This window comes from Thalia democratica, chromosome 1 (assembly GCF_965202585.1).
Source record: "Thalia democratica chromosome 1, ktThaDemo2.hap1.1, whole genome shotgun sequence".
Taxonomy (NCBI): Eukaryota; Metazoa; Chordata; class Thaliacea; order Salpida; family Salpidae; genus Thalia; species Thalia democratica.
In genome coordinates, this window is record NC_139165.1 from 54,085,330 (window position 1) to 54,096,918 (window position 11,589).

Here is an 11,589-nt window from a genome sequence, read left to right on the forward strand (position 1 = left end):
TTTTCTGGTAAAAATAAAGAATTGTTAACTTATGTTTGATATAGAACATAGAGCTGTAATTATTTTAAAATTTATAACTATAAAATTAAGTTAAATAAAATTTAGTAGCAGTTTACAAAAAGCTAAACAAGTGTATCATTTAAATACTGTTTTAACCAAAAAGCAAGCAAAAATAAAACTAAACTAGGTTGAGTCAGGCTTAATTTTTGAAATAATTGAAATAAAAAGTATAATGTGAGAAAACTGAACAATTTTACTATTAATCAAGGTTAAATACTAAAAAAATTAAACCAAAAAAGGAACTTATTCCTTATTAAAAAAAATTAAAGACAAAAATATATTTTAAAGACGCAAAATATGAAGAAAATTCAAACTAATGTAATGTTTGCAAAATTAGAGACAAAGAGTTCCAAATTTAATTTCAAAAAATAATTAGAGGGAAATCTATAAAATATAGCAAACTTATAAGGAAACTATCAAAAAAGAAAAAAAAAAATCAACGTTAGAAACATATTTTTAAGATACATAAAGTAAAATTTGTCATTAAACCGTTTATAAGCACATTCTTAATTAAGAAATTTACAAAAGTTCGAGGGTTTTTGAGCTTTAATTTTGGGTAGCTGTAAAATTTTCAGAAGCGTACAAAATTAATTGCACAAGTGCACAAAATTGCATAAAGTTATTTTTGCACAAGGGGTATAAGTTTCACAAAGACACTTTTGCACAGGTTGAATTTTTATTTATGTTAATATATTTTAACTTTTGATAAATTTTTTTTTTTTAATTTACTATCACTGTTACCCCTAACCCTTACCCTTGGTCTGTAAGTAACTTTTATTAATTAAATTTTATTAAATTTTTTTCTTATTTTTATAATCACTGTTATTCCTAACCCTTACCCTTGGTCAGAAACTTTTTTTTTAATTTATCTTATAGGTTTTTTTTCTGTTTTTTTTATTATATTGTTTTTTTTTTGTAAAACTGTAACTTGTACAAAATTGACCCTTGGTGCAAAACTGTCTTTGTGCAATTTTGTTCCCTTGTGCAAATTTATCTTTGTGCAATTTAGTCCCCTCTTGCAATTTTGATCCATTTCCTAATTTTAGTTAAATAAGCAAACTTTAGATAATTATATTTAGTATAAAAAGGTAAAATTTATCCGCTAGGTAGCAAAATATTCAGAAATATTACAGTTAATGCAAAGACTTTAATTTTAAAATTATTAAACAGTTTTTTTCAGGTGCATAACTTATTTAAAAAATTTAACAAAACACATTTCATTTTTTTCTTTAAATTTATTTGAGATCTTTTGTAGTAGGTCTTATCAAAAATTGTATCTTACTAGATTGAAATTGAAATAAAATTACACTGTAGTTTAAAGTTTTAAAATAAAAATAATGCAATAATAGGATATAAAAACTAACTAAATGCTTATACTGTGCAACTTTCCTGTACAAATAAAACTCCTTATCAAACTAAAATAAACTAGCAATAAAATGCAAAATAAAACTACACTTAAAAAAATACAAGAAACTAATTACTTTAAAATTACTTAATATAAAGATTAAAAAAGTCCTCTTGTATATCTTTGATACGTAGATGAAACTTTTGTCATGTCTGAAAATAGACAAAAAAGTTCCAGTTTTTAAATTACCTAAATAATCTTCACAAAAACCTTAATTTTACTAAAGAAGAAGAACACAACAATTCATTAAACTTTTTAGATTTTGTTTCCAACAATCAGTTTATTGGGTAATTTTAACTTAAGTCCATTGTAAATTAAATTCAGAAGCTTTATATGTTCCGCGGGCATCTTTTGGTCCAGTCAAGCAGAAGTTAGCAGTTTTAACGGGTATGGTGAAGTGTTTCACCAGACTTTGTTATCCTTGCTATCTTGAAGGTGAGTTAAAAACACTTCAAAATACTTTCCCTTGGTTATCCAGGTAACTTAGTTTTGAAAGTTATAACAAGAGCAAGAAGTTAAACTAGCCTGAGTGGCAACCATGATATATTTAATACCAAAGTATATAATTTTATGAAATCTATTTAAACAGTTGTATTTACACAATTATTTTATTAAAGGTTACATCTTTTTAAAGCAAACTACTGAATCTGAGTAACTAAAAACTAGTCTAAATCAGTCTGAGTTTATGGGTAAAGACAAAAAAAATAAGTAAAAACTAATAGTTAAAGTAGTGGTAAAATTAGGAAACTTGGTTATTAATCAAGCTTATAACTTTTAAATAAAAATTAATCCTTCACGCATGAATAAGTTTTTAAACAACAGTATAATTAACTAACATTGTTACATGCAGTTTCATATTTTATTTTTGCTTGAAAAGGTCGCAATCTCTTGCCACCGAAACCGGTCGCGAATAAAATATAAAATTTGCATAAATCTATTTAAATAAAAATTAATAATCAAATCTAAAGAAGTTTAATCTAATAGAGATTATAAAACATTTTTCTAGAAAACTTTATTTCAGAATCATTGAAATCTTGATTGATATTAACAACAAAATATACTAAACTATTTTGAATTTTGAAAAAAAAAGAGCTATACTTAAATGGCCTGTTTTTTTTTTTTCAAAAAACTTTTAGTTAGTCGAATCTTAATAAAACAAAACTGATGTTCTTGAAAGTTCAAATTAACCTCCATATGCTGACTGAGTGGCAGCAATACTAAAAGATCAATATTCTTTTTTGAGAAATACAGTCCTTAAGTTGTAATGTTGGAAGGATTATAACATTAAAATACTATTTGCAACTTAGTATAACTACATTTTTCAGTTTAATTCATTTATATACTTAAAAGTTTTGAAAATTGTAATTTCAATTGTTTTACAAATATTAAATGAATTGTAAAATAACTATTACATTATTGTACAAGGTTTAAAAAAACAAGCTACTCAAAAGAAAATTAATAAACAAAAATTGAGATAATATCATTAATATTTTGCTAACAGGCTATATTTTTAATTTTGTAACAGTTTTTTTTATCGTAAAAAATCCCTTTTTTATAATTTGTTAAAAGAGATTTTTTAAATAATACAGAGAACATTTCCTAAAAATTTGATGTATTTATCTTAAAAAACATACGAGATAGACTATTAGTGATTTATATTTAAGAGTTGCCACCCTTTAGTCAAAAAATCTATCCTGAATGACCTTTAACTGTCATTCCTGAGTTTTTCTAAACCTTGAAAAAAATTTCAAATACTTTTAAATTGGTAAAAATTAATTCTCCAACAAATTTGGTTATAAAGTTACAAAAGATTGAAACTAAATCTCATTTAAAGTCTGAAAAATATCTGTACTGAGATTTAAAAAATATTGGACCTAGCATGACTTTTTTTTACAAAAAAAAACAAGACTATCTTGAGTCAGCCTAAGTTTAAAAAATAATGATATTCTGATTTGTGCTGAGTGAGTGGCAATCCTGCCATAACAATCGTTTTAGTTTTCTCATCCAATAAGGAGCCTATTGTTCTCCCCAACTTTGACAGGTTTTTATATCTCAAAATTTGTTTTGAACATTTTAAAAATCAACCTGTAGCTTGATTCTGTCCCCTCCTATGGCCTTAAATATTTTGTTTTTAAATTTCATTAAGTATAAGGCTACAAAAACCAAATGCTTTTTTATTTCAATAATATATACAAAATAAAAAGATTCACAAACTTTTTCTACAAATTCAGACATTTTTTATGATTTCTAAGGACAAAACTTGATATTTTGACAATATTGTTAAAAAAAACCAATTGCTTGATTACAATAAAATTCACATCATAATAATATACTCAAGACAAATCAAAATTTATTATCAAACTTTTACTGCAATTCAGAAGTTTTCAAGAATTTGTACTGACAATAACAGATATTTTGCTTACAAAAACTAAACATTTATCTAAATTACATCTTAATTTAATATATAAGTTAAAATCTTAATAACCTATTGAAAACAAAACAAATTCTTAAATATTTTCAGCGTTTCAAAAAATTTCATGCATTTGTAATAACATTTTGCCTTAAATAAGTAAAAGTTTTTTTTTAGAAATCATGTACTTGAGACAAAATAAAAATTATTCTCAAATTTAATTTAGAAACTCATAGTTTTCAAGTACTTGCATGACAAATTTTGTTTGCTAAAACTATAATTGTTTCACATCTTAGTAATCTACTCACAAAAAAAAAATCAAATTACTTTCAGAAATCCAGAAATTTAAAGAATTTGTACAGATAAATGCTGTCATTTTCCCTTGGAAGTCAAATACTTGTTTAGAAAGATAATCACAACTTACAAATATACTCAACAATTCTGAAACTTTCAAACATTTGAACTGAAATTCACAAAATTTAAAGCATTTGAACTGAACAAAACTGAAATTATGCCATTTAAAAAAAACTGATCTAGTTTGACATCCACAAACATTGGTTCTGTACTCTTAAATATAACTGAAACAATTTAACGATCATATTGTTCATGATTTCAAGCCTCCTAGTAGCTAGATTAAAGCCATGTTTAGCTATTTTATTATAAAATTAAATGTACTCAAACATTACAAAGTTAAATAAAATCATGATAGTTTTTTACTTAGCCATTCAAATGTAATTAAACAACAAGAATAAATTTCATAGTGAAAGGCCTTAATGAGAATCATTTAGGAACAAGGTTATACACTTATCTTTGTGTACCATTAATGCAATATATGAACAAAACTTTAAGTAAAGTACTTTATCAATGCTAAATAGTACTAAACTAAATTCAGCTTGTAGTTGTTACTTTGTAATTATGAAATATTGGTTACTGTTAAAATTAGTAATAGCTTTAAATTTTGAATGATTTTACATAAGGTTTTGATAAAAGGGGATTTTATCTAGTATAGATAACAAAAAGCTTTTTGTCTAAGTAAACTCAGAATCGAGATAATCAATTTTCTGGGATTTTTTTAAGACTACAATACTAAATTTCTTTATTCTGTTTAAAGTTAGGCAATAAGAATAAATTCATGTATATCATAGATTAGTGCAGGGTTTCTTAAACTCATTAATAAGATCGTCCATTTTTGTGATTAATAATAAAAGCCCTGATAGATTGCATCTTAGCTAAATATTTTAAAGTTAACAAAATGATTTTACTTATAAACAAACCTCGATACACATCAAAACTGTTTAAAAACAAAAGAACATTCTTTAGACTAATTATAATCTGTTACAGCTCGAAGAATAAACTACAGTTGTAGTCTGCAAGTACAAAAAAAAAACCTTAAAACTTGGTTCTGTACTTTAAGAACAACGACTAGCAGGGCTCTAACAGTCTGACTCTAACTATTGACACATAGTTTTGCACTTCTAGTATAGTTGTGTAGTTAGTAGTATTAGATTTTTTATATTTTAAAGTTTAAGTGACAAAGATATTTCAACGGATATAGGACAACTTAAATTAACATGCTTTTTCAACGTATCACAAACGCTTATTTTTAGTTAGTGAAGTACGTAATTTTGTAGTTAAAAGTTTTAATAACACAAAAATGAACTATTCTTATTTACGATAAACAGTGGGCTAAAAAGGGAGTTCAAATAGCCATTGACTATATTAAAAACATTTTGCAAAATAGAAAGAATAAGTATCAAACATATTTAGATAAAGTTTGATTTCTTCTTTTTAAAACTGATTTTAATACTTTTTTACTTCAAGTATTTCAGATACTATGTAAACTTAAATCAAACCAGTTATTTTTTTCCATTTACAGTGTAAAATTTACTCAAAACTATAATAGATTTCTTCGAAAATTTGCTTGCAAAAAACTTCAAAAATATCTGAAATACATTTATATAATATTTTTATAAATTTTTATGTTATTTTTTAGCATTTGCGGTAGGCCTCAAATTTCACAAAAATATTAGATATTTTGATTCATTTTTATACATAAAAGCAGCAAAAATGTGCTACAATTAAGCTTACATACTTAAAGCAGAATTAACTAAACTGAGTTTTTAAAAGAAGAAGCTCTAAGCAATTAAATTAATCTCTTAGTTTAAATTTTTAGTCACTAAAATAGTCAATCGCCACTTGGAAGACGTGCGATAGTAAGTTTAAAATAAGAAAAACTTGAGTCTTTTTCCGTGACTAAAAATTTTTTTTAACACAACAACTTCTTTGTTTTTTGTTCTTAAAAAATATTTTTTACATAACTTAATAGCTTGATGAGATAGGTAAAATAAGTTATTTTTTTAGTTTTGTTGGGTCGGTGCTAGATCCGATAGAAAAAGTGGGACATTCTATTTTTAGTCTCTAATTAAGATCTTCCTGATTACTAAAAAAGAAAAGAAAGAAAATCTAACTTCACTCACTCATTTAAAATATTTTTTCAAATATTCGTAAAAAATGCTTATTTTAAAGTTTTTAAGAAATATGTTGCGAAAACTAATAAACATTTGTAGACCCTTTTGTGGTTCCTTGGTTCTCGCAACAAAAAAAAAAAAGATTAAATTTTTTAATTTCTTTTAATGTTTTAAATAAACATTTTAAATACGTAGTGAATTAAGATTTTATAAAAAAAAGTTATTTGACTAAGTAACAAGAGTCAAGACCCTAGTTTAAGACAAAACTGAAAAATTCGAAAAACGGCTTATATAACTAAAAATATTAAGTTTGTTTAAAAAACAAATTCACTCACCGATAAAGTTAGTTCAATAAAAATATTTTTTTAAATAAGTAAAAAAATATATGTTTTTTTTTAGATATGTTGCGAAAACTAAATTAAAGCCAAAGTATCACACATACTATATGGGCTCTAGCACCGACCTAATAAACCGACACTAAAAAAAAAAACTTATTTTAGTTGTAACATTAAGCAACTAAATCATATTAAAAGTATTCTTCAAGAACAAAGATATTGCTGTTTTTTGAAATTTTTAAGTCAAGAAGAAGGCTCAAACTACCCCTTATTTTAGAATAATTGTTTTGTAATAATCAAATAAGTTTAAAAACCTTACGTTTTGATTAATTTAGACCGAAATAAATTAAAATAAACTAACACTTATGAAAACAAATTCTGGATACTAAAATTAGATATAGTATTAGTTACACTTTAGATTTAAAAACTGTAAAAGCTACCAATACACTGAAAGCTATAACAATTTTTTTTCTTTTTAATAATGTTTAAATAATTTTATTTATAGAAGCAGGCGAAGATGTAAACTGAGCAAAGATGATTAAAAACGATTTAAGTTTTACTTTAAGTCTGAGTTGTATTTCTCGTCTACTAAATCAAATTTTAATACTTAAGTGTCGTAAAAATATTATTCTAAAGTCTAAACTCTAAATTGTCCTTTAGACTGAGCAAATATTAAATGCTGTTTTTGTATTACTTTATCTTTCGTTTTATCAAACAAGAAATCAAATTTAATTTGTACTGTGAAATAAAATTTTTGTTTGGGTAAACTGAGGGAGTTTAATATTTCTTTAAATAATATATTATAAAACTTTTGTCAAGTATTATTTTGAATGCTAAAAAGACCACGCAATTGTTTATCCTAACTAAGACTGAAAATAAAATATATACTTAATAATACAACTCAATTTTATTAAAAATATCTTAAACGTATGTAGAGTAAGTAAGTGGTTTGATTTGACTTATTTATAAAATTGTCTATATTCTTTTTGTAGTACCAAATGAATATGTTAGCAAGAATTTAGCTTAAGTAGACTTCCGTCGCAATGTCATCATTTGACGGAAGAAATATTTATAACATCAATGGACTAACAACGTTTTCCAGAGTAAAAAATGTTTATAACTCAGTCAGTCAGTCTCACGGAGTTCTGTAAACAACAAGTACTGCAAGAAAAGTGAAGATAAAATAATACACATATTTAAAATTCACATGCTATTATTTGCTAACAAAGACCCTGATAAAACAATTTCTTTATACATACTTTTTTTTATTTGCATTACGTACTTGTTTATTTCAGAACTCTTTGAATAAGTTATAATTGTTTAACACAAAGAAACTTCGGTAAAATAAAGAAAAGTACGGAGCAAATGTAATTTAAAAAAAGTACAATTTTAGCAAAAGTTACATGACAATTAAAACTACCAAACTTTTATTTCTAAGAGTTCTTTTAAAAAACTTAAAGAAAGAGTATCTCAAAAACAACTTGAAATAAATAAAAATGTATGAGAAAGTTTAATACAAAATACCATGATAGTTAAGTACTAAAAAGATGTTAGAGATATTCTAAATTAGTATAAATGACAATATCTTAATGTGTTAAAAACTTTGGTTTTACCATATTAAAAAAAAACAATCTGTTAGTAAAAAAATTGTAAAATTGAGTTATGAGGGTTTTGTTTTTTATTTGTTTTTAAAACAGTTAGCTAAGTAAAATGTTTTGTATGTTTTGTATGAAACTTTTTAAAATAAAATATATAAAACCAAAGGCTCTGTGTTAAAATAAATGTAAAATTACAGTTTCTGCATCTAGTTTCTTTTTAACAAGCTTTTTTGCAAACACTACAAAAAAAGTAACTCACAAATACTTAAACTTATTTAAACTTTAAATGTAGTACCTAACATTTTTATAATTAAAATTGTAGTTTAAAATAGTTAAATTACCAGAATTTAAAATATCAAAGAATCAAAAACAATTATTTAAGTCTATATACCTTTTAGTTTTAACTAAATTAGCAAAAATAGAAGACTTAACTTAAAAAAACAGTAATTTATTAAAATTACGCCAAAAATTTGGGTTTCTTAACAGTATTTAACTTATGCACTCTTTAAACAAGAAAAAGTTTGGATTAACTAAACATATCTTTTTTTGAAATTTTCAGAGTTTTAAGTGCAATATAAATATTCAAATAGCTCTATTTTGTTTTGATTTAAAAATGTTAGGTTTATTGTTTAGTTTGTAATTAATAACAAAAAGTTTTACTAATAGTTATTTAATCAAACTAGTTAAATAAATTTATGTACAGAAATTGCAATTTGCAACTTTAATTTTTTGATAATTTTTATACAATAATATTAAAAACTAAATAAAATTTAAATTCCTGATGCTAAGTTTACTATGTCAAAAAGCAATTATAAAATAAACACTCAGCTCAGACCTCTGTTCTGCACTTTTTAAAACGGTTTGAAGTTGAGTTATAACATCCCCACTTAAATCGCTAAAGAGCTTGAATAGCTAAAGAATGTTATGGCAACAAAAATACAGCTCTCATTCTATTAGTTAAAATGAATTGGAATTCTATAAATAATTAGTATTATATTAAAATAAAACGTAAAAAAATACAATTTTTAACACAGCATAAATGAATAATTATAAACCTAAAAGAAAAAATCATTGTCAGTATAAAAATTTATCGAATAGTTTCTTAAAATTATTTACAAAAGCCATAGTTACAAAAGTAGTTAAAACTCTTAAAAATAAATAAGGTTCTAAAGCTATTTATTTATAAACTTTTAATTTTGATTTTTAAGATTTTTATATACTCAGATTTTTTTGAAAAACTCGAGTACTTTGAAGTAAGGTTAAAGTTTGAGACTGATGTATTTTATCATAAATAAAAAATTTTGTTAAAGAAATTTGAATAACTCAGGAACGTAATTTACTAATTATTTATAAACACTATTCAAAGCTTATTTATGCTTTTAAAGTTTTATGTTTATTTTAAATATCTAGTTTTTAGTAACATTTAATGTTACCACTTCACAGACCTCTTATTTGTTATTGAGTTATTTGTTGCATTTTTGTAGTTGCTCTTGTAGAAAAAACAACAAGAAAGATGTGAACATAAATGATCATAAAAATTGAATTATAACAGAGGAGGAGTTGTTGTGTTGTGCTAATGGTAGACTGTAGTTTCCATGTTAAAAATTAGCAGTAATTGATTTAAAAAGAGTACTTACCATTTTCTAAACTATTTTAAATTTTTATTATTAGTTGGTTAATATATTTCAAAGAATAAAGTACAAATTTACTATTTTTTAATCTTTTATTAGGTCTATAAAACATAAATTAAACAAAATTTTAAATGTTAGTAAGTTGATGATATTCTAAGGATGGCAAAACTTCTTAAAATGTTAAATAACCCATACAATGTTGAAGAAGTTATAGAACAATATTCAATTTCGGCTGAAAATAGTAGAAAAATTGAATATAAAGCTGCAGTAGTTTTACAAAGTTGGGTTAGAGGACTGAAAACCAGAAGGTATATTCAGTATCTAAATACTTCGGCTACTAATATACAACGTAGATGGAGAGGATTTCTAGTACGTTCTCATTTCAGAATTTTTGTATCAAATTTGCGCATTATAATGCAACAAAATTTTTATAATGTAATGGCTGTCAGAATACAGCGCATATGGAGAGGATACCATTCAAGAAAGTATATACACAACTTTTATAAAAGAAAAAAATACTTTGCTGCACTAGCTGTTAAAAATCAAGTTGTAAGGTATGAATTAGATAAGTGGAGAAATGATTTAGATGAAGCAAGGTATAATTCAAAATCAAAAATGCATCAGGAACAACTTATTATTGAAGCTAAGAGAAATCATTTCATGCTCAGCACTGTCCAGAAACCTGGAGTCTTCAACTCTCCTTTTAGGAAAACTAGTAGCTTAGATTATGATATTGAAAAACAAATGAGAATTTACAGACCAATGCCTGGAGAAACTTTGTATCAGGCTCAGTCACCTGATCCATTTAACGGTTGTGTTGAACCCTTACCTACTAATGTTCCTAAAAAACTACCTCCAATAAATACAACAAAAATTCAAGGCCCTTTTAAAGACAGAATTACAGTTTATCAACAAAAACACAAGCCTCTTGGAAAATCAATTAGAGGAAAGTTTGACTCAGTTGAACAAGAGCGTATAAAAGCTATACAATCTGAACGTTCTAAAGTTCTTGCTGGAAGCTGGCTGGTAGATAAATGGAACAAAGACATAGAATATAAGTATCAAAGATTGTTGCATAGTCACTCAGTTTACACAGATAGCCATAAGAAAGATAGGGAAGGTTTTAGAATGATAAATAAAAAAGCCTTGAAAGGAAAAAGGTTTATTAATACAGTTTCGTCTGTGCCAATTTTCAGTGAGTTTGGAAAAACTTACTACACAGGTGAAGTAAAGCTGGTTTAACTTTCTTTTTAATATTCAGCATTTGTACTAAAAAAAATTAAATTATGTTTTAACTGTAAACTTTTCAAAATTATGACCTTTTTTAAACCTGTAAAAGTTTTATGCAAAAGCTTAATTTTTTTTCTACAAAAATTTATGTAAAAAAATCACTGTAAACTTGAAGTTGTAAAATAATTCTAGAAGATTTAGATAAAAGTGTTATACATTCTTTATATGGGACATAAAATAAATATAACTGAAAACAAAGTAGTAATATTTATTCTACAAAAATAGCTTAAAGTTTGTACTTAAATCTTAAAAATAATATTTCATATTAGTTTACTTTATAAAAAGCTTGGTCTTCCTATGTTCTTGAAAATTATTCATTCGTTTTTTTTAATGTAAATTTAGTATGGAGGTTTTAAATCATTGCAATATAAATAATTCTTAAACTATATAAA

At 24.5% G+C, this 11,589-nt stretch overlaps 1 protein-coding gene across 1 annotated transcript; it reads left to right on the forward strand.

Moving 5' to 3' along the window:
- Nucleotides 1–10,016: 10,016 nt before the first annotated feature.
- On the forward strand, nucleotides 10,017–11,372 carry LOC145842966 (spermatogenesis-associated protein 17-like). Its single transcript, XM_082950441.1, has one exon. It carries the CDS (start codon nucleotides 10,067–10,069, stop codon nucleotides 11,147–11,149), a length of 1,083 nt encoding a protein of 360 aa, XP_082806567.1. The 5' UTR covers nucleotides 10,017–10,066; the 3' UTR covers nucleotides 11,150–11,372.
- The last annotated feature ends 217 nt before the right edge of the window (nucleotides 11,373–11,589 follow it).